The sequence below is a fragment of the Cetorhinus maximus genome, chromosome 6 (assembly GCF_964194155.1).
Source record: "Cetorhinus maximus chromosome 6, sCetMax3.hap1.1, whole genome shotgun sequence".
NCBI classification, from domain to species: Eukaryota; Metazoa; Chordata; class Chondrichthyes; order Lamniformes; family Cetorhinidae; genus Cetorhinus; species Cetorhinus maximus.
In genome coordinates, this window is record NC_135884.1 from 107,402,243 (window position 1) to 107,426,367 (window position 24,125).

A 24,125-nucleotide genomic window follows, 5' to 3' on the forward strand; every position below is an offset into this window, starting at 1 on the left:
CCCCCTTTTTTTCCCCAATAATTTATATAGATTTTTCTTTTCCCACCTATTTCCATTATTTTTAAATGTATTTCCATCCATTGTTTTATCTCTACCTTTTAGCCTATTTCGATCCCTTCCCTTCACCCCACCCCACCCCCAGTAGGGCTATCTGTACCTTGCTTGTCCTGCTTTCTACCCTTAATTAGCACATTCCTTAGATAATATCACCACCTTCAACACCTCTTTGTCCTTTTGTCTATGACATCTTTTGGCTATCTCCACCTATCACTGGCCCTCTATCCAGCTCTACCTGTCCCACACTCCCCTTAAACCAGCTTATATTTCACCTCTTTTCTATTTTTACTTAGTTCTGTTGAAGAGTCATACGGACTCGAAACGTTGACTGTGTTCCTCTCCGCAGATGCTGCCAGACCTGCTGAGTTTTTCAGGTATTTTTATTTTTGTTTTGGATTTCCAGCATCCGCAGTTTTTTGCTTTTATTTATTTAGTTGGTCTGGTTAACTTTTTGGTCAATGGTTACCCTCAGAGTGCTGATGGTGGGAGATTCAAAGTTGGTAATGACTTTGAATGTCAAGGGGAGACGGTTACATAGTCTCTTAATGGAGATAGTCATAGCCTGGCATGTGTGCGGCATGAATTTCTGTTGCCACATATCAGCTCAAGCCTGAATGTTGTCTAAGTCTTCCTGCATGTGGGCACGAACTGCTTCTGTGTCTGAGGAGTTATGAATGGCACTGAACACTGCAATCATCAGTAAACATTGCTGCTACTGGCCTTAGGTTAGACAGAAAGTCATTGATGAAGCAGCTGAAGATGGTTGGATATATTATGCCACCCTGAGGAACTCCTGCAATGATGTCCTGAGACTGTGATGATTGACCTACAACAACCACATCCGTCTCCCTTAGTGCTACATATGACTCCAACCAGTGAAGAGTTTTCCTCTGATTCCCACTGATTTCAATTTTTCCAGGGCTCCTTGATGCCATCCTCATTCAAATGCTGCCTTTATGTCAAGTGCAATCAGTCTCACCCCATCTCTGGAATTCAGCTCTTCTGTGCAAAAGTTTTTTGTAAGTTTTTTTTTTCAATGTACAATTGCAATGTTATTTTTAAAAACATATTTCCTATATAAACAACCAAACGTGTGGCCAGCAACATATGATGCTAAGGGACTAATACATTGCGTCTACAATTGTAGAGCGTGTAATCAGTGTACATGTTACTTAAACCATCTCACTGTAGAGATTGATGAGCAGAAATCAGGTAAATGTTGAAAAGGATGGAGGAAAAATGGCTCAATGTAGCTGATAACAACAATCTTGATAGATCTGCTATAATTCTAATACACAAGATTCACATCTATTGGAGGGAGGTGATGGACAGAGATGTTGCTGCATTCCTACACCAGGGTTGACAAGGAGCAACAATTACTGCTATATATTTAAAACTACCTGTAAGTTGGACTCCATCACCCTCCTGACTGCAGATGATAACAGGCCAAATGTGTTTTGGGGGCGGAACAAAAATCCCTCAAATACTTTTACATATGATAGAAATTTACAAGAAATACACAATTCACCAAATAAAAAGACTTTCTTAAAAGTTATGAGGAGAAGTAAATAATTTGGGCTTTAACAACAATGCAATTAATGACTGTTATGTACATAGCATTTGCATATTTAAGCCAGCAGCTTTTTGCTGTAACACTGATTTACCACAAACTGTTTATGGCTCCCTCATTAACAGAAAAATACCACATTTCCATAACACGCACAACTCCCAAAAACAGTCAAAGAAAGGGATTATTCCATGCATAGCTGCACTATCAGTATTTTCCCAATTTTTGTATACTAAAATACTAATGAGATAAACACCACATTAATGTTATGTAGCAATAAATTAAAGATAAGAATAATAAAAGAGCCCATACAATGATGCATACTGTTATATAAATAAAATATAGCGCTCTTGTAACAGTGGCACTACTGCACAGAATTTAAGATCAGATGTCTTGCTCATGACATCAAAAATGCATTAATATTACATAAGAACATAAGAAGGTGAGAATGAGGAAAGGTCATTCAACCCATCCAGCTCCTGTCATTTAGGTTCATGTTCAGCACCTGTGCAGATTGCTTTCATCTCCCTTCTGCACTAGTACCAAAGCTAGATAAACTTTAAAGATTTCACAAAGGAAGATGAAATCAAGTAATGAAACATTTTTATGAATTCCCCTATCCACCTCTCAAATATTAATTGCTACTCTTCCCCTTTAACTCTGTGAGCACCACACACAATTTACAGGCAAGAAGGCAGTCCAAATGTTACATGTTGGCTTCTATCAGTGCTTCCCCAACTGCAGTTACTTGCAAATACATGGATTTATTACCAACTTCCTACCTTTCTTCTTGGAGGGTGGCACATTTCCTTGACAGTTAACTTAGATCAGAAATGTTTCACGTGGAGAATCATTGGTGTAAACCCACAGTACACTAACATGCTGCACCACCAACTGAGCACAAATACAACTGGAAAATTTAAATATTTATTAATAAAAAAATCCTGTTATAATTGAAAACTGCTGAGTCCCATTGTTGTTACAAAATAGTTTGTGTTCTTATAGTACAAGTAAAGGCTGAAAATGCTAACTTCTTAAAAACAGCCTTCCTAAGAATACTTGAAGTTTTACAGTGTAGGGATTTAAGGAGAACATGTTTTACAAGTTTGCTGCCCCTGCCCTTTGCTGGAAGTTATGATTGTGATTGATCTCTCTGTGAAACAAGGATATCTTCACAATGAATGATGTGAGGCAAAAAAAAAACATTTGAAAAGGGTAGTTTGTTTACTTACTATCTAAATGCAGGAGGCAGTATTTGCAGCAATTAGAAGGCTCATGGTAGTGCTTGTCTACTGTATTCATTAGCCTGGTGGGCAGGGAGTCCAGTTATTAATAATTTTCAACAGATGCTGTCATCTCCTATTTTGATCAACTGGCTATGAGGTGAGATTGCGTGGTATGAGAATTCAGCTATCTGTTGGAAAATTTTCCCCTTCAGAACTGTTTGGTGCGGAGACTGTTGACACCAGGATTTGGACTCAATTCTCCCAGCTGACCCTGTTAGAAACCCACAGTCTAATACATCTAAACAGAATCTGAGGTGTAAGCAAATTCCTCATGTAAGAAAGACACGAACAAGTCCCAGGTTTGCCCATTACTTTGTTACGAACTCTGTTGTCTGTCATAAACTATTGAAGAGGTTTGACAGAGTATCTCTATCTGTAATATATAGTACAATACTACCACAAACCAATATTCTAATATTTCAAATACAATGTTTTCATGTGCTTAATTTCAACTATTATAATTATCTATGTCATGTTGTGGGAAAAAATAATTTTTCATACAGCAATCTCGTCCTTTGTCTTTTTTCAGTAAATTTACAAAATTCTTAGCAAGCCAATTTGCATTTTAAATATTCTGTTTAATCTGACACCAGTAATATCATTCACATTGAAAATGAAGAAGTTGAACAGCAGTGAGTTTCTGAGGTCAGCAAAAGATTAATTATTCCATGCTGTTAACAACTACAGCCTATAAGGGAGCTGGTCTGCAGACTTACGCTCTATCTTCCTCCTCAGAGTCAGTTTAAAAGAAGTACAAAATAAACTCTGTGTGAGTCATTGGAGAGAATTTTACTGAGCAGAGCACACACCTCCAATGTCCTTCTGGTACATTCAGAATTGGTTTTCAAGTCTAAGTGTCATAAACAATTCACAAATACCAATAATAAAAGCAACCTGACAGTAAAACAATACTCAGTGGCATGAATCTCTATTGTTAACGATTTGCAACATTAGCATGATCATAAAGATTACATTCTCAATCTCCTGAAAATATACTTTCACCACTAAGTTCACTCATCTGTCTAAGCTAAGTATGAAAGTTAAAAAGTACGAAATCTGTAAGAATAAATATGAAGCATAAATTTGTTAAACATGGTCACTTGCTAAACTCACCAAAAATAGGCACGACAATGAAATTTTGAATTTTTTTGTTCGTTCAAGGGATGTGAGCTTCGCTGGCTAGGCCAGCATTTATTTCCCATCCCTATTTGCCCTTGAGGTGGTGGTGAGCTGACTTCTTGAACCATTGCAGTCCCTGTGGTGTAGGAACACCCACAGTGCTGTTAGGGAGGGAGTTCCAGGGTTTTGAAGGGACGGCAATATACTTCCAAGTCAGGAAGGTGAGTGGCTTGGAGGGGAACTTCCAGGTGATGGTGTTCCTGTGTATCTGCTGCCCTTGTTCTTCTAGATGGCAGTGGTTGTGGGTTTGGAAGGTGCTGTCTAAGGAGCCTTGGTGAGTTTCTGAAGTGCATCTCGTAGATGGTACACACTGCTGCCACATACATTCACTCCCTCCACCACCAATGCTTGTGGATGGGGTGCCTGGATGGTGTCAAGCGTCTTGAGTGTTGTTGGAGCTGCACTCATCCAGGCAAGGGGAGAGTATTCCATCACACTCTTGACTTTTGCCTTGTGGGTTGTGGACAAGCTTTGGGGAGTCAGGAAGTGAGTTACTCGCTGAGGGATTCCTAGCCTCTAACGTACTCCTGTAGCCAAGCATTTATATGGCTAGAACAAAAACAAAAATACCTGGAAAAACTCAGCAGGTCTGACAGCATCTGCGGAGAGGGATACAGTTGACGTTTCGAGTCCGTATGACCCTTCATCAGAACTAAGACATATAGAAATGAGATGAAATATATATGGCTAGTCCAGTTTAGTTCCTGGTCAATGGTAACCCCCAAGATATTGATCATGGTGGATTCAGTGATAGTAATGCCAATAAATGTCAAGGGTGGTGGTTAGATACTCTCTTGTTGGAGTTGGTAATTCCTGGCACGTATGTTACTTGACACTTGTCAGCCCAGGCCTGGATGTTTTCTAGGTCTTGCTGCATTTGGGCACGGACTGCTTCAGTATCTGAGGAGTCGCAAATGGTGCTGAACACTGTGCACTCATCAGCGAACAAATCTGTGCTGGTACTTGGTGTAAAAGGATCTTGTTTACTTAAGATTGTTCAGACCAAACAGCAGCATTTCCTAAACTTCTCTGTAAACTGAGCATCTAACAGGCTACTCATGGGCCAGTGTGATTCTGCAATACATTTGTTTCAAATCGTATCAAGTTATGTTAGAAGAAAATCAATGCACAGGTCCAAGGTAAAGGAGATAATTTAACAGTTTGATATTTAATATCTTGGAAATGTCAGCTGTTTTTACATGAAGATGATATCTGTCAAAACATTCTCATGCCAGTGAAGTTATAACTTTATTGATGTTAGCAACAAATCCTTCAACAGCGACCAACAGATTTCATGAATGCTGTGGCAGTATTAACCTTTTACCAGTGGGATGCAACAGTAACAAGGACAGACATCTCACCAGCATGGGTGATATGTTCACTGGGAGCAGAGAAATGCTCAGGCTGGGACCTTCCTCAAAGTTGCTGCTCCTCTGACACCATAACTTCTCCAGAAGTGGAGCAGAAGCCCTGTGTGTAGGTACTTAAAAAAAATATCCTCAGTAATTTCCAGCCTTAGAGAAATTGCATTAGAAATATAAGAAACATACATAAACATAAGAAATAGGAAAGGAGTAGACCATTCAGCTCCTCGAGTCTGCTCTGCCATTCAAGGTCTTGGCTGACCTGCTTCTGTTTCGAATTCTACATTTTCATCTATTCCCGATGATCTTCGATTCTCTTGCCTAACAAGGATCCATCTACCTCTGCCTTAAAAATATTCAGTGACCCCGCCTCCACCACCTTCTGAGGCAGAGAGTTCCAAAGTCGCACAACTCTCAGGGAAAAAAATTCTCCTCATCTCTGTCTTAAAAGGGCAACCCTTAATTTTAAAACAGTGCCCCCGAGTTCTGGGCTCATGCACAAGAGGAAACATCCTTTCCACGTCCACCTTGACAAGGCCATTCAGGATCTTGGACTTCAATCAAATCACCCCTCACTCTTCTCAACACCAGTGAAAGCAAGGCCAGTCTGGCCAACCTTTCCTCATAAGGCACCCCAATCATCCCAGGTATTAATCTAGTAAACCTCCTCTGAACCTCCTCTAATGCATTTACATCCTTCCTTAAATAAGGAGACCAAACAGTATTCGAAATGCAGTCTCACCAATGCCCTGTATAAATGAAGCATAACATCCTTACTTTTATGTTCCATTCCTCTCGTAATAAAGGATAGCATTCCATTAGCCTTCTTAATTATTTGCTGTACCTGCATATTAACTTTTTGTGACTCATGTACGAGAACACCAAGATCCCCCTGCACCTCAGAATTCTGCAGTCATTCTCCATTTAAGTAATACTCTGTCTTTTTTATTATTCCTGCCAAAGTGAACAACTTCACATTTTCCCACATTAAACTCCATTTGCCACATCTTTGCCCACTCACTCAACCTAACTATATCTGCCTGCAACCTCCTCATGTCCTCTTCACAACATGCTTTCCTCCCCATCTTTGTGTCATCTGCAAATTTAGCTACCATGCCATTGCTCCCCTCATCTAAGTCATTGACGTAAATTGTAAAAAGTTGAGGCTCCAGCACAGTTCCCTGCGGGACTTCACTCGTCACATCCTACCAATCTGAAAAAGACCCATTTATTCATACTCTCTGTTAATCTGTCAGCCATCCAATCTTCTATCTATGCTAATATGTTACTCCCTATACCATGTGCTTTTATTTTCTGCAATAACCTTTGATGTGGCACCTTATCAAATAGCTTCTGGAAATCCAAGTACTGTATGTCTATAAGTTCCCCTTTATCCACAGCGCATGTTACTCCTTCAAAAGCTCCAATAAATTGGTTAAACATGATTTTCCTTTCACAAAACCATGTTGACTATTCCTGATTACCCTGAGCTTTTCTAAGTGCCCAGCTATAACCTCCTTATGGTCGATTCTAACAACTTCCCCACTACTGACGTCAAGCTAACTGGCCTAGAGTTTTCTGTTTTCTGCCTTCCTCTCTTCTTGAATAGAGTGGTTACATTTGCAATTTTCCAGTCTGATGGAACCTTTCCAGAATCTAGTGAACCTTGGAAAATTAATGCATCTACTACATTAGCCACCTCTTTTAAGACTTGATGATGTTGTCCATCAGGATCCGGAAACATGTCAGCCCGCAGCTCCATCAATTTGCTCAGTATCGTTTCCCTTGTGATTTCAATTTCACCAAGTTCCTCTCTCCCTTTCACCTCCTGATTTGCAGCTATTACTGGAATGTAATTTTGTATCCTCTATAGTGAAGCAAAATATTTGTTAATTTCCTCCACCATTTCCTTACTATCTATATTAACTCCCCATTGTCACTCTCTAGAGGACCAATACTCACTTTACTTACTCTTTTCCTTTTTAAATGCCTGCAGAATCTCTTGCTATCCCTTTTTACATTTCTAACTAGATTCCTCGCATACTCTAATTTATTTCTCATGATTAACCTTTTAGTCAATCTCAGCTGTTCTTTATATTCTGACCAATCATCTGTCCTGCCACTCATCTTTGCACAGTTATATGCTTTTTAAAAAATTTGATGTGTTCCTTAAATTCTTTAGTTAACCACGGATGGTGGGTCCTTCCCTTAGGATTTTTCTATATAGTAAGAATATACTTATTCTGAATACTCTGAAATATCCCCTTAAATGTCTGCCACTGCTTCTCTATTGATCTATCCTCTAGCCTATTATCCCAGTTCACTTCAGCTAGATCAGCTTTCACGCCCACAAAGTTGCCCTTATTTAAGTTTAAGATACTAGTCGTAGGCCCACTCTTCTCCATTTCAAACTGGATGTAAAATTCAATCATATTGCAGTAATTGCTACCTATAGGTGCCTTTACTCTGAGGCCATTAATTAATCCTGTCACATTACACAATACCAAGTCTAATATAACCTGCTTTCTGGTTGGTTTAGGATACTAATAGCCAAATGCATAGTCTATCGGCTCTCATGCAAACATGGGAACTTGTAACTTGTTCTGCAGATTGGTTTTGATCTATCTTACTTAAATTTTAAATCTATAGCCTCACTTAAAGTTTTTAATGTGTATGTTATGATCCGCACAGAGGCAGATAACTTTTAGAAAGATATTTGAATTTCCAGTGGCTAACTGGAAGGATTCATATAAGATTTCAAGTTTTGAGAGTTCTATTGTAATGAATAACCTAAAAGCAACATTGTCTAAATACTTTTCAGCAGGAACTATATTCTAACCTACATAAGAGATCCCCATTTAACTTTTAAACTGATAGAAAATCCCCATCCATGGTTATACTTTACTCCATCCCTTAAGTGGACACTTCATTCTCCAATTGGTCCAAAACTACTCTCAGCTCCCAATGGTTTGCTTCCTTTCTCCTTTTTCAGCTGGATAACTTCTAATTTATGAACTGACTTTCATGGTGAGGGTTACCCTGGAGATCCCTCCCTTTAGCCAAAGCTAGGTGCATCTTCCAACCGCAGTTAAATCCTCATGAACTTGGTCTCTTCGATCCGAGTGCGAGCTCCCAACCACAAAAGTGGGCTGTTTCTGGTGGTGGCTATATCAAGTGTGCACTCAGCATGATTAGTCGCAGGTTCAATTATCTTAATTAGCCACCTGTGCATTATTAAGTAACCATGGAGATTCTGCCTAGTCGCATCATATTTTATCTCCCTACCACACACAGACCTCCAAACTGCTCCATATCCTACAAATAGTCATAACTTTTTGGCAAAAATTAATAGCACTAAACAATCTTCATTATTACTAGAACCCTGAGCAGTTAACAGGCATCCTTCAGGATGACTTGCTCCTGCAGTGAAACATGGAGCTGAGGGGCTCTGTTTCCCACGTCACTTCATGTGGTTTTGTCAAACCCAGCTTGCAATCCATTATGTTTCTCTCCTTTTCATGACTTGAGGAAGACTCTCACCTTTATTGGGACTGATTCTCCAATCGAATGCTTAGAGTGAGGATCATAACAGATTCATAAAATATATTCAATCCTATAGATGGAAAATCAGGGCTGCATCTATTTCTTTACTAGTGCTCCCTGGAAACCTTGCTAGAAGTAAGCTATCTGGAATTCAGCCCTATTGGGAATCTTAGAAGTTTACAGGAGGTCATTCAGCCCATTGTGTCTATGCCACTTTTTTGCTAAGTGAAATTTATCTTCTTGTCTTGATTCTTCCTCTCATCCAAATGTTCATCCACTATTCCACTGAGTTCTGCTGCCATTTGTTACAAGTCGCCCTTGGTCACTGCAGGTTTCACATATAATGGCCCTACTTTTACACCGAAGGCTTTTCTTGAGTTGCCAACTTTTTGAATGTCATGTGAACTTCCTTTGATGTTCTTTGTTAGCTTTTGCTGGTTAGCCAGATTGGTTCTGCATGGATGGGATTAGACATAAATCACCGATTCATCCTCATAGTTAATTGGGAAACATTGCATTCTGCTTAGCGAGGAAAACTATTAAAAGAAGCCATGAAATAAGAATCCTAAAGAGAAAAGTTTTAATGCCATTTAAAACAGTACTGTAAAAGCAGCTGTTAAATGTTGCATTAAAAGCGAGACAGCAACTGAGTTGGAAATAAAACACAGTTTGGTTTTGGCATTCTGGTAATTGAATGGTGAAGGCAAGACTAAAGTTACATATCCATGTGAATGAGTGCGTAGAATCACAATAATATAGAAAAAATGAAATAATCATAGACTGACTTGCTTTACACTGGACAGCATCAGACAAAGAGATAGGCACAAAAATCCATTTTTATTAGATTAATTATCAAAAAGGACATTGAATGTGCTTGTGTAAGGAGGATAACATCATTTGGAGAATAAGGAAAACTATGCCTAAAGTGAGTAGATTATCTAACGCTTTAGGCCAGAATTTGCTGGCAAAATAATGGTGAGTTTGATGCGCATGGATGTGTCTAAGTAGCCTAGCAATTTGAGACCAGGAAGAGACACCCTGTGAGTTGTGAACCATTATAAATTGCTTGACAATGAGCCTCGTGAAAAAATCAGCTTGCTGTCAAACTCTTTGTTGGTTTCAAGAAATTGCTGCCTTATTGCATTAATTACCAATTAAACATGCTGGAGCAAGGTAGGATTGGCAATGGAAAAATGCTACTGAATAGGACCACAATGATATGCCCAGCTCCAGCAAATCTTTAAGCTATTATGTTTTTCCAGTATGATTGTGAGTTTATTCCATAGTTGCATGGTAGAACTTGTGCTCTTCGTCAGATTTAAGATAAGGAAGGAAAAATCAAATCTTGCATCAATCAGTCATCCCTCACTGATTATCTCAAGAGTGGAATGGACAGAAATCTCAGCCAGGGAATACCAAAAGTTAAACAGGATGACTTCAATATGGTTGGAAAGTCTCTATGGAATAGAGGTGAGGGGGTTAGAATCAGACTGTCTCAAGTGAAGGATCCCCTCACTTGATACAAGTGATTTGTAGTAGAACATTACAGCAAGTAATTTATTCAGGAATCCAACAAATGTCTTCCATAAATGAATGGATCAGCCTAGTTGCAGATGAGAAATAAACATGCTAACATACAAGAGCAATCAAAATGTTCACAGGTAAGCAACACTGCTACTGAGCTCATTTATAATCAGAAAGTCCTGTGGTGTTCCAAGTCTTTAATGAATCTGATGTGTGTAAGATGTAGCTTCAACTCAATTTCATTTATAAATCCAATGACAATGAAGTGAAAGCCTTTAAAAGTTGTTGCAGAGTTGGCCTGGTTACACAGGTGCATTGGGGTTTATATTCAAGTCGTAAGATTCCTTAGTCCTGGCTGTTCATCAATTCTCAGTTGAATGGTAAACTATGACAGGACTATTCAGTTAGAGAAAAAAACAAAGCTCAAAGTGCAGGTCAACATCGATAAAAAAAAGTGAAAGAGATGAGCAAATTAGAAAGTAGTGATTAGACGATTGAGGTTTAAAAGTGTGCAGATAGTAGGATGAAGCAAAGACTAAAGAGTTTAATCATTTTGAGGTCTTTGTAAAGAAAATAAGGATATAAGAAGCAGAAAAATCATACAGGAGGCAACATTTTGAGTTCAAGAAGAACAACCTATATATGTTAAAATTCTTAGACTTCCTGTGCTCCTCTAAAGTAATAGCTAATTCCTTCCTTCTGTCACAATTTTTCCATCATGTCTGTCTATAATTCTTAGGCTACTCCCAATCCCATCTATATCTCTCTAGCATTATGACACCTACGACCTCCCCAGATGCAGTACATACACCCTATCTCCTACCTGCAGCCTAGAACATCTCCCCGATCATGTTCCTTTGGGCTTTAAACAGGGGATTATATAAACCAAATATTAAGTATAACATTAACTACATAGTTAAACACAAATATATCAGTCAAGGGCACTGATTTACACTTTTTATAAATGTTCACATGATCATAGAATTCAACCCCCAAAATACTTAATAATTCCACAATATTCTTAAATAAAAACAATATTTATTCAATCCAATCATTTTAAAACAACTGCTCTGATAATACATTATTGTATGTTACATGGGATAAAACTCAATATCTTCTCACTTACTGTGAGCAATGCCATGTGGATATTGCTAGTTTTATTTAATGATAAAAGTGATTCATTCAAAAAGATAAAGTCACATCTCTTTGCCAGATACATTTTACAGTGTCAAAGCAACAGAATTATAGACTCTTACAACAGGAGGCCACTCAGCCCATCGTGCCTGTGCTGGGTCTTTGAAAGAGTAGTCATGCTTAGTCTCATATTTGTACTTTTGTCTCTAACTCTGTATGTTCTGTAGCTTCTTTTAAAAATTTATAATAGTTAGCTCCCATAGTCAAGCTTCCAATAGGTTGAAACAAAACCTTGTTTGCAAGTATGATCTGGGATAACGTGTCCTCTGTAAATAGATCCATTTATTGTTTATCAGTGTCCAAATAGGATTTGCACCCATGTCTTTTCTAATAATTAATATCATTTATGTCAGATACTTTCCTAGTGGACCAGATAAATTTATTCGCACTTCAAGTCATTTACAACAGAAAGCAACAACAGCCAATTGTTGAAGTCAATTCACATAACACAGTTGCCTTGAGCCAGCTTATGAAAAGGTTAGACAGACAAAGCAGTCAGTTGAGTTTCATTGAGTCTTTTGAATTACTTACTTCACAGACCTTTAAGACAAAAATTGACTGTCAGTAAAGAGTATCCCCCCAATCCCTGTCAGTTACAATCCTTTTGAATTCACACAGAATTTCTTAAGTACAGAATTGCAGCCAGGCCACAATTTAACCATGGGGGAAATTTTAATCTAACTCACCCATTGGGAAACTAACAAGACTGGGCACAATGCTGGTTCTAAATTCTGACCAATGTTATTCTTCATTGAAGTCAATGAAGATGGTGGCGTGTTCCACCCAATTGCATGGGATACCAGCTGGGAAGTTGGATTTTGATTATCCCCTCAAGGTCCAATCTTTTTACTCATAAAACCCATAAGTACAGTATCACCTCTAAGAAATCAATCTGTGTGAGAGAGCACCTCATTCAAACAGTGAAGAGCAAGTACCATGCCATATGAACTGTGGCATGCTAATGGTTACCTGTAGTGTCTGGCAAGTGCTGTGCATCTTTTTTATTCTTTCAGGGGATGTTGGAGTTGCTGGCAAGGCTGGTGTTTTTTATCCATCCCTAATTGCCCTTCAGAAGTTGGTGATGAGCTGCCTTCTTGAATCACTGCAGTCCATCTGGTTGAGGTACACCGACTATGCTGTTAGGCAGGGAGTTCCAGGATTTTGTCTCTGCGACAGTGAAGGAACAGCAATACAGTTCCTAGTCAGCATGAAGGACTTGCAGGTGCTGATGTTCCCATGCATCTGCTGCCCTTGTCCTTCGAGGTGATAGAAGTCTCAGCTTTGTAAGTGATGTTGAAGGAGGCTTGGTGAATTCCTGCAGTGCATCCTGTATATTGTACACGTTGCTGTTATCAGTGGTGGAGGGAGTGATATTTAAGGTGGTGGATGGGCTGCCAATCAAGTGGGCTGCTTTGTCCTGGATGGTGCTGAGCTTCTTGAGTGTTGTTGGAGCCACACTCATCCAGGCAAAGTGGAGAGTATTCCATCACACTTCTGACTTCTGCCTTGTAGGTTGTGGACAAGCTTTGGGAAGACAGGAGGTGAATTCGTTGCCGCAGAATTCCCAGCCTCTGACTTGCTCTTATAGCCACAGTAATTATATGGCTGGTCCAGTTCAGTTTCTGGTCAATGGCAACCTCCAGGATGTTGACAGTGGGTGTTTAGCGATGACAATCCTGTTGAATGTCATGGGGAGAGGGTTAAATTCTCTTTTTTTGGAGATAGTCATTGCCTGGCACTTATGTGGTATGAATGTTACTTGCCACTTATCAGTCCAAGCCTGAATGTTGTCCAGGTCTCACTGCATATGGGACACTGACTGCTTCAGTGTTTTAGGAGTTGTGAATGGTAATGAATGTTACTCAATCATCAGTGAACATCCCCACTTCTGACCTTAAGAATGGAAGAAAGGTAACTGATGAAGCAGCTGGAGATGACCGGGCTGAGGAGGCTACCTTGAGGAACTCCTGCAGTGATGTCCTGGAACTGAGCCGATTGGCCTCCAACAAACACAACCATCTTCCTTTGTGCTCAGTATGACTCCAACTTGTGGAGAGTTTCCCACCTGTTTCCCATTGACTTCAATTTTGCTGGGGTGCATTGATGCCACACTCAGTCAAATGCAGCCTTGTAGTCAAGAACAGTCACCTCTTGAGTTCAGCTCTTTTGTCCATGTTTGGACCAAGGTTACAATGAAGTCAGGAGCTGAGTGGCCCTGGTAATATCCAAACTGAGCATCAATGAGCAGATTGTTGCTAAGTAAGTGCCACTTGAGAGTGCTTAATGACCACTTCCAACAATTTGCTGATAATTGATGGGGTAGTAATTGGCTGGATTGGATTTGTCCTGCTTTTTCTGGACAAGTCATTCTTGGGGAATTTTGCGGGTAGATGCCAGTGTTATAGCCGTACTGGAACAGCTTGGTTAGGGGCACAGCTAGTTCTGGAGCACAAGTCTTCAGTATTGCTTCAGGGATGTTGTCAGGATTCATAGCCTTTACTGCATCCAGTGTCTTCAGCACTTTCTGATAACACGTGGAGTGAATTAGATTGGCACAAGCCCTCAGATGTTTGTAAAGGGGGCCTGAATGTTTCCCTCATTGGGCGCGCAAGATCGATGGGCCTGGGAAACAGGCCCCCAAATGCAATCAGCCCATGACCGCGATTTCACACTGGCTGGCCAATTAAGGCCCACACAGCGTCAAAAATGACTTCCGAATGGTTGGGGAGGACCGGGTGGGGGTGGGGGCCTGTCCAATGGCGATCCGACTGGCAAATCAGCAGAGACAGTTCCCTGAAGGCTGCCAGAGGAGAATCTTTCTTCGATCTGGAGACTGGAGAAATGGCCTCACTGGTGGCTGGAGATATCAGGTGGGATGGCAGGTCGGGTGGCCCCTCAGCCCCCCCATTTCTTGGATGAGTACCTCACGGTCCTTGTGGACAAGGTGAGTGTCAAGTGGAACACCCTGGCCCCCAGGGATGGCAGGAGGGAGGCCACCACACCAGACCAAAAAAAGCTTGGGAGGGTGTGGCAGCTGAGGTCAGCAGCCACGACATTATGAGGCGCACATGGATGCAGTGCTGCAAAAAGTTCAACATCCTGCCACGCTCAGCAAGGGTGAGTACCATGTTGGCATTGATCAATGTGGACAAGTGTTTAAGGGCTGGCCGTCTCCCCGTGGAGCTCAGGGGTGTTAGAGTCTGAGTGCCAACTGTCAGTGACGCCAGAGCTGGCCAAGGGGGTGAACCCTGGCTGCTTGGACTGTGTGTCCTGCAGCTCAAGGGCCACGACTCGGATGTGCCCTGCAAGGTGTTCCTCAGGTGGAGTTGGCCAGGCTGCAATGACACTGCAGGTAGAGAGTGGACTAACCAATGCTCCTCTGTTCTTTCAGGAGGAAAGGAGCCATAACAACATAGAGGTCAAGGACTGGTGGAGGCCCTCCAAACATCCTAATCATGATGAGGTTTGAAATTGACGCTTTGGAGCTGGAGAACGGCCACCCACCTCGTTCAGCTGGTTGTGGAAAGCCAGGCGTGTCAGATGAAGGTAAGAGTGCAGTGCACATAGCTGAGAGTTTTGGATTGTGCAAACATTCTTGTGTAGTCTCTTCATTGACGTGAGCCTCAAACCTGGAGTCCCCATTGATCATTGAAAGATGATGGCACCAGGATGCAGATCTCCATTGTCTCACCAGGACGCCTGGCATGCACAATGACAGTGTGATGACTTAAACTAATGACATGTTGTTGTTCTCCCTTAGATTCGTCAGCGTGCACTCAATCACAGGACCCCAAAGAGGACGCCAGAGGACTGGTGGGCAGATGCACCTGCGTCACACCCACTTTCTGAACCAAGCACCAGTGCAGATACCAGCACCTTGATGGGCATTAGATCAACGGCTAGAATGTTGGTGCACAGTGGTGAGGGCACTTCACACTCGCTTGAGGAACAGGCGGAGGCAGGGAGCGCCCATGGCGATGGCAGTCGGAGGGCTGCTGGAGACCAGGATGATGCTGAGTCAAAGGCAGATGGTGAGCCTCTGGGGCCATCTATTAGGCGGTGGATGCTGGATGTCCATTGAGAAATGTGGGAGGATCTGGTGGAGAGCCATGAGGGTATGGGTCCCATGGTCTCTGTTGTGGAGGAGTCCATGTGGACCATGAGCACTGCATTGGCCCTCATCACCGAAGACACTGCCTCCTCCATTGAGAGAGTGGCGACTCTCATGGAGAGGCAGCTCCAGTGACAGAATGAGGGGTTCCTGGGGTTGCACTTAGACCTGCAAGTTCTCACACAGGCAATGACTTCATGTTCTGTATATAAAAAGTAGGACAAATCTAACCCGGCCAATTATTGCCCCATCAGTCTATTCTCAAAAATCAGTAAAGTGATGCAAGAGTGCTATCAAGCAGCACATTGCTTAGCAATAACCTGCTCACTGATGCTCTGGGTTCCACCAGGATCATTCAGCTCCTGACCTCATTATAGCATTGGTTCAAACATGGACAAAAGAGCAGAAACTCCTTGACATCAAGGCAGCATTTGACTGAGCTTGACATCAAAGAGCCCTAGCAAAAGTGGAGTCAATGGGAATCATGCAGAAAACTCTCCACTGGTTGGAGTCATACCTAACACAAAGGAAGATGGTTGCAGTTGTTGGAGGTCAATCATCTCAGTTTCAGGACATCACTGCAGGGGTTCTCGGCCCAATCATCTTCAGCTGCTTCATCAATAACCTTCCTTCCATTATAGGGTCAGAAGTGGGGATGTTCGCCGATGATCGCGTGATGTTCAGCACCATTCGTGACTCCTCAGACACTGAAGCAGTCCATGTCCAAATGCAGCAAGACTTGGATGATACCCAGACTTGGGCTGACAAGTGACAACTAACATTCATGCCACACAAGTGCCAGGCAATGACCATCTCCAACAAGAGAGAATCTAATCATTGCCCCTTGATATTCAATGGCCTTACCATTGCTGAATCTCCCACTATCAACATCTTGGGGGTTACTATTGACCAGAAACTGAACTGGACCAGCCATATAAATACTGTGGCTACAAGAGGAGGTCAATGGCTAAGAATTCTGCAGTGAATAACTCACCTCCTGACTCCCCAAAGCCTGTCCACCATCTACAAGGCACAATTCAGGAGTGTGATGGAATACTCTCCATCTGCCTGCTTGACGCTATCCAGGACAAAGCAGCCCACTTGATTGGCACCCCATCCACAAACATTCACTCCCTCCACCACTGACATACAGTAGCAGCAGTGCATACCATCTACAAGATGCATTTCAGAAACTCACCAAGGCTCCTGAGACAGCACCTTCCAAACCCATGACTGCTACCACCTAGAAGGACAAAGACAGCAGATGCGTGGGAACCACCACATGCAAGTTCCCCTCCAAGCCACACACCATTCCTGACTTGGACATGTATTGCTGTTCCTTCACTGTCACTGGGTCAAAATCCTGGAACTCTCTCTGTAACAGCACTGTGGGTGTGCCTATACCACATGGACAGCAGCGGTTCAAGAAGGCATCACATCACCACCTTCTCAAGGGAAATTAGGGGTGGGCAATAAATACATCTCATGAATGAATAAAAAAAAGTTCAGTTCTCATCAGTTCAGCCATTACTACTTGATTGAATTCTGGAGGACTTCACCAGCGCACCCTATGGGGAAGCATAGAATCACTGACCACAACTTTTGGACTTCCCCACTTAATGGCACATGTGCCTATATGTTGCTGTCTAATAGTTCAGTGAATTACATTAATTAATTTCAGTATGCTTGGAGAGACATTTATGTCTGATGGCAATCAACTGAATTGGTTTAATGGGCTTCTTTCTGATGTAATTCATCCAGTGTCAAAAGAATAGAAGAAAAATTCCCAGCATATAGTGCCAGAAGCTATTTTGAAAAACACTAAAAGAGAAGAACAATAAGCTGACTTTTTAGAGTTCTTTGCACATGTATGATGTCGTGAGCAAGATGGTAGGCAGAGAGTTGCTACCTGAAGGGAAGTGTCCAACCTCAATTTTGAGTCCTCCCCCTAGCATAGCTGAGATCATAAACATATTCCACAGAGGATCACACATTGTAACACTTTGTGATGCAGTACACTGATACAACAGCACATCCCATCACTATGCTGCCCTTGAGAAGATCTAACATTTTCCATGGCAAAATATTTTTAGTATAAGCTGACATGATCAGATTGTGAGAATATAGAAAGAGATCTCTAAATATTCTAAATAAGTCTATTTAACAGATCACAAGTTTTGTGCAGAGATTGATGGGATAATTTTATTTACATCTTTATAATATAGATGACCCATATAATGGATCTAACTAGATGCTTGTTTCATGGGAATATTTCCTCTCACCTCTTTTACCTATGAAATAATCAGTATGCCAAAAAATTACAAAGCTAAAAGTACAAGAGCAAGTACTAGCGTATTTCTCTGGCATGTTGAAAAGGGTGCTATTACATATTAACAATTTTATTCATTTTACCTTTCCCGCCAGAGACATGCTGCTACTAGCCTTCAGTATTTAGGAATGTCTGTTAGTTAAATGATATCATAAAGGCAGTCAAGTGAGGGCAGACAGAGACAGTTTAATTAAGTTCCTTGGTATAACATTATCTAAAGCTTCAGGCATCAGGCTCAAAACCCAGTGCAGAAGTGCACTTGATACTGAATGGCAACAGAAAAAGAAGATACTCTCGACAGCAAGCTCTCCCATTCACACTGGCGTCAGGTTGGCTACAGGTGAATAGCAGCAATATAACCGTCACAGCAGGAGGGCGGGGGAACTTCAGGGGACAATCATTTATTTTGTATTGATTTCTGGAAACTATGTCCCAGATAAATTCCTGGGCAAAATGACAATGCTCCACTTTCTGCCCGTAAGAGAGAAGAAAATGAGTTGCACCACTGGCTTTGTTTTACTATCATGTTTCACTTTACAAACATGTCGCAGTCGGATCTTTTCAAACACAAAAATCTAAATAGTTTTATCAGCGTGACTTATAGACGGTAAAGGTATCACCTGCTTGCTTTGCTGCAGCATGATTTGAAGTCAAAGGGTCAGAACCTAGCACAATTGGACCATTTGGTTTTATCCCAGGTAACCTTCTTTCTCTCGTAATTGAAGCTGCTCAATTCGCTCAGAGATTCTGTCAGTCATAGCCATTGTCTGTCATTACTGCAAAATGCTTCTCGTCATACAACACTGACAGAACTGCTGCCGCTGCAAGACTCTGAAGAACTCTGGGCACCCAGCATATAGTGTTGCAGAAAATGAGCCCGAGTCCATTTCTCTAGGCACCATGTTCCAGTACAAAATTAATGATGTTCGAAGCTGTGGCCTAGCAGGTGAAAATGTGCTGCAACAATTATTCTAATGCAGGAATACCACAGCACCAAATGTTGCTGTCAAGGAATGGTTTAATTACCCTGGCACCCATGCCACTTATAATCACCTGTCATTAGTAACAATGCTTGCATCTGTTTACACGTTCTGTCAGAAATGCCAGTCTGCCTCAGCCTAAAGAGGAGACAGATTTCTTAATGACAGAATTTGAAGTTAAAGGTCTCCTCATTGTTTCTGACCAGTACAGGATTGAACTGAAGCCAGAAGCTTTCTTTTCATCACTGCTAATTATATATATGATGAAATCCAAACTGGCCTCTGTTATTTACTAAACTGAGTCTTTGGCTCCTTCCTAGTACCTATATCTGATATAGACAGTGCAATTTCCCAAAAGAGAATAAAATAGGTATTTCAAAATTACAAGTCATGCACTTCCAGTAACGCAGATCAGCTTTCGCTCTAGTGTTTAACTGACAAGAAAACGTGCCCCATGTTCTTATTTATGAACATGTGGCTCCCTGGATCCAGTGTTTGGGTTTGTTTCCTCAATTCTGGATCCCTTATAATGTAGAACTAGTGATTTATGTAAACAAAGGTTTAAAGCATGTTTTGCAGTATTAACTGCTAATTTTTATGCACATAAATTGGACCTATTGAAAATTCATTACAACCCAATCAAAACTGTATTTAGAAAAATAATCAAATGTAATAAGTAACAATCATGTTTAATTAGTGATGCATATGTCAAAGTGTGCGTTACAATAAATTGCTTTTGAAGGCATAAAAGCATTCTACATAGGTCCCACAAACAAGCAATGAGATGAAGGCCAGCCAGTCAGTCTATCAATTTTTAGATGATGTTGGTTGAAAGAGAATGTTAACCTGGCCTGGAGTAGGAGAACCTCCAGCTCTTCTTTCAACAGTGTCACTGGACCTTCAATATCCACCGGATTCAACAGAGCTGAATCTGGATTTACCATGTCATTCAAACAGCATCACCTCTAGCAATGACCATTCCCGCAGTCCTGCATGGGAGTGTCAGCCTGTGCTCAAACTTGGATGTGGATGTGGAGCTCTAGCCCGCAATTTTATGATCCAGCTATGAGAGTAGTACCAAATGTGAGAACAAGAAAAATGGGTGTTAGCTGAGGTACATTTGAGACCCTTTGAAAAGTCACATCAACAAGGTCTGAGGACCTCATGGTTACAATCATGGAGTAGTGTGTGGTGGATATAGGAGGGAAATGAAAATTTGAAAAAAACATTTTATAAAACAAGTATTTTAAGTAAGATAGATGTACTCTTTCAATGTTAGCAGTTCTTTCTTTCCAATGTTCTAGTAAACTTGACTGTTTTCAACTTTTTCACTACACACATATATTACAATTTTTTTTAAGAAGAATGGCCATTGCCTCAGTCAGGTAGAAACATGAGTAAAAGAGTATACTCTAGTTACAATTGAGTAGCAATGGGATCTTCCAGTGTTGGTAGTGTAAAGAGAGGTTATAGTTGCACATTTATTAGACCAGAAAGTGATTTGCACAGCCCACCATGTTTAGAGGGGCACAGGAAGATTTGCTGCAGGAAACATCAGGACTTTTTGGAAATTACCTATTTTTTTTTGTAAATAAGACGGCATCAATGTTGTTCCATCAAGTTAACTGACAAAAAACTCTGGCATCCAAGCAGTCTGAGGAAAAGCCATGAAGTTTTACAATGCTTCCAAACACTCGAGTTTTGCTATAACACATTTCAACATAAAATCAGCATCTCACGTTCTCTGCTTTTCCCCCAAAAATATTATGGTTTTTATTTTTTAGTCTTTTGGGTTTGCAAAGAAATATAAAGAGTTTATAAAGAAATATAAAGATTTAATTGGTGGTTTAACAACCAAAACTAGTTCCAGCATGTTTTTTTGTGCTGGAATAGGGTATAGAGAGATGATTAAAGGAAGAGGTGCAGGTTAGTGCATTAATCAGCGCCAGGTTCCCCATTCCAGATAGAACACCCTGGGGCACTCATTATAACCATTAGTATACATGACAATTTTCAAATTTGTTCTTTCAATGCAGCAATGTGAGAGTTTGTTAAGAACTCGCATACAGTGCCGCTTTTGATCCATGACACCCAGTTTAAGAAAGTGGGCTTTTACACACATTAATGTCTGATCTTTGAGCTAGTCAGACTGCTCCTTTCCATTAATCCTTGTAGCAACATGAATTAAGCATGTTTTGTGGTTTCAAACATTTTTTTCCCAAATTAATTTTCCTTCCAGGTACCTTTGACTAAAACTTGGCTGAGGGGACAGGGTGGTGTCGTGCTTTTATGGTGCTAGGATTGGGCAAAATTGGCATAATGGGATATGTTTTCACTGTTATCCTTACATCATCTTGGGAGGTATCATTTTATGAGTCCTTGCATATTTCTCCCATCAGGTATACTAGAAATTTGGCCACGTGTGCTACATACAATTTCCCAATTATTACAGAAAATTACATCCATGTGCATTTACAATATGTTCAGCAGGCAAGCAAAAGTTTCTCATCAGCAATACAGATTTGTAAAATTATCCCCCTCCCTTTCACTCAACGGCCTCCCCGAAGTGTGTGTCCACCTGGGAAATTCAATGCTTGAGTAAATGCATATCATTAGAACATAAGAAATGCCAAAAGTGAGAGAAGGCCATTTGGCCCACCATTACCTGTCCTACTAACACTATAGTTCTTCTTCCTTAACATCAAACTGCCTTTTGAATGACTCTAATGTTTTCGCCCCTACCATTCCCTCTGTTATTTAAATTTAAACACTTACCACTTTCTGAATAAACAAGTTATTCCTAATATTGGTTTCAAGTTTACTTGTTCCTCATTTTAGTTTCTGTCTCATTGTTCCCCCGGTTTGTTTTAACATGTTATATGGTTTGGCTATATGATTTGATGCTTTATAAATTCTTAATGAGGATCACTCTTAACCACTTCCTTTCTAAAATGTAGAGTTTGAGCTTCTCCAGTATTTCATCCTAACTTATTCCCTTTACACATGGAATCTTGTTGCTTATCTCTTTGCCTTTTTTTGTTGCAGTGTGGTGACTGAAACTGAACACAATAAACCAAGTGTAATCTGGCCTTTATAGCATGAATGAGCATAACTCATAACATAAAAGATATTCCATTACTGCACTGTGATACATCCCAGCATTCTGTTTGTTTTTAATTGCTTCTCCAATTGAAATTGATGAGCCCACTATTATTTCAAAGTCCATTTCTCAGTATAATATGTCAATTCTACTCAGTTTGTTGTCTAATTATATGTACATTTTTTCAACTTTAAACTACTATTTGGTCAGACAAGCGGCAGATGAAGTTCAATGCAGAGAAGTGTGAAGTGATTCATTTTGGCAGTAAGGTCCAGGTATTCAAAAGGGAATCGGATTGAAATCTGAAAAGAAAGAATGTGCAAGGTTATGGGGATAAGGAAGGGGAGTGGGATGAGATAGAATACTCTTTCAGAAGGCCAGTGCATACTTGATGGGCAGAACAGCCTCCTTCTGAACTGTAAAGATTCTATGATTCTGTAAAGAATATGGAGAGACAATATAAAATAAAGGGAGAAACTCTAAAGGGGGTGCAGAAACAGAGGGAAATTGGAGAAGTTAGGACTGTTTACCCTGGAGAAAAGAAGGCTAAGAGGAGACTTGATAGAGGTATTCAAGATCCTGAGGGGAATGAAAAGGGTAAATAGTGAGAAACTGTTCCCACTCAAGACAGCATCAAGAACTAGAGGGCACAGATTCAAAATAATTGGCAAAAGGAATAAAAGTGATGTGAGGAAAATTTTTTTCACCCAGAAGGTGGTTGGAATATGGAATGAGCTTCCTGAGAGGGTGGTGGAGGCAGGTTCGATCGAGATATTCAAAAGGTTAAGCCTGGTATTCAAAAGATTAAGCCTTTAGCTGTAGCTTTTCTCAACTGTTCCCTCGATTTTAATGTTGCCAACAATTATTTCAAGTATGTTGGTAATATCCAGGACATTTAAGTGCATGCAAAACAACATGGCTTCCAAGTACTGATTTTTGGGAAACTCCACCCACATCCACCCAGTCTCCCATTGTGCCTCTCTGGAATACTTTAACTACTTTGGATTCCTGTGGCTTTTAGCTTAATTAGAAGTATTTCATGTGGTACTCATCAAATAGCTTTATGACCAGCTAAATAAGCAGCATTATCTATTTTATTTGTATTGCCAGGCAGGATTGTTCACCATGTTGGTTATTTCTTTATTAAATTATTGCCACCAGATCATTTTTCAGCCTAGCCTATTGGACAGTTCTCCTATTATTTCATCTGCTATTAACAGTCAGACTTGTAATCACATCCTCTTGGGAGGTATAATTTTATGAGCCCTTGCATACCTGTCCCATCAGGTATACTAGAAATTTGACCACATGCTGATTAGAATTTCCTAAGTATTACAAAAAATTATGAACAACGCTCATATGCACATCATCCTTTTTAAGTACAGTCATACATTTGTTTCTTTTCTTATGCTACCTCACCAGTCCTCAATGACTTCAAAATTCTCAATGAAAGTGGATGTATCATAAAAATTGAATAGCAAGTCAATACTATCTTACATCGTAAAGATTTCTAGAAAATATATACAATTTATACTGTTTTAATTTGCCCAAATTCATGGTCAACAAAGTTTAAGGTTCCAATTTTATTTCTAACTACACTATTACTATTAAAAACTGCAATGCTGTTTTAATATTCAGCTTTATGGACTATCTATTTTACCCATTTATAGGCAGCAGGGGAAAATCTAGCAAATCTTTTCTTATACATATCTCTAGGATCATGCATAAGTCAGGTCCTTTAAGTTACCATGCACACACGGCTGCACAAAAAAACTTAACGGGGTGTATGCACTTAAATAAACCATACGCTACAAAAAAAGTTAGAGGGCACATTGCTCTAGGATCCCTCTTCCAACTGTAATGTTTTTTTAACCTATTTTGAAGAGTTATT

The 24,125-nt window shown here is 40.4% G+C and overlaps 1 protein-coding gene across 8 annotated transcripts in view; it reads right to left on the bottom strand.

Annotated features, from left to right (window-relative positions):
• The window catches only part of fto (FTO alpha-ketoglutarate dependent dioxygenase), a 416,062-nt gene that overhangs the window by 227,664 nt on the left and 164,273 nt on the right, over positions 1-24,125 (bottom strand). The window contains exon 9 of one of the 8 annotated variants that reach the window (XM_078544257.1): positions 4,069-5,572. The exons of 6 other annotated variants lie outside the window; for them this stretch is intronic. In XM_078544257.1, the coding sequence (XP_078400383.1) occupies positions 5,506-5,572 (67 nt within the window). In that variant the 3' untranslated portion in view covers positions 4,069-5,505. Of the gene's footprint in view, positions 1-4,068; positions 5,573-19,869; positions 20,198-24,125 lie in introns of those variants that run through there. One more of the 8 variants, XM_078544258.1, reaches the window with a different exon arrangement.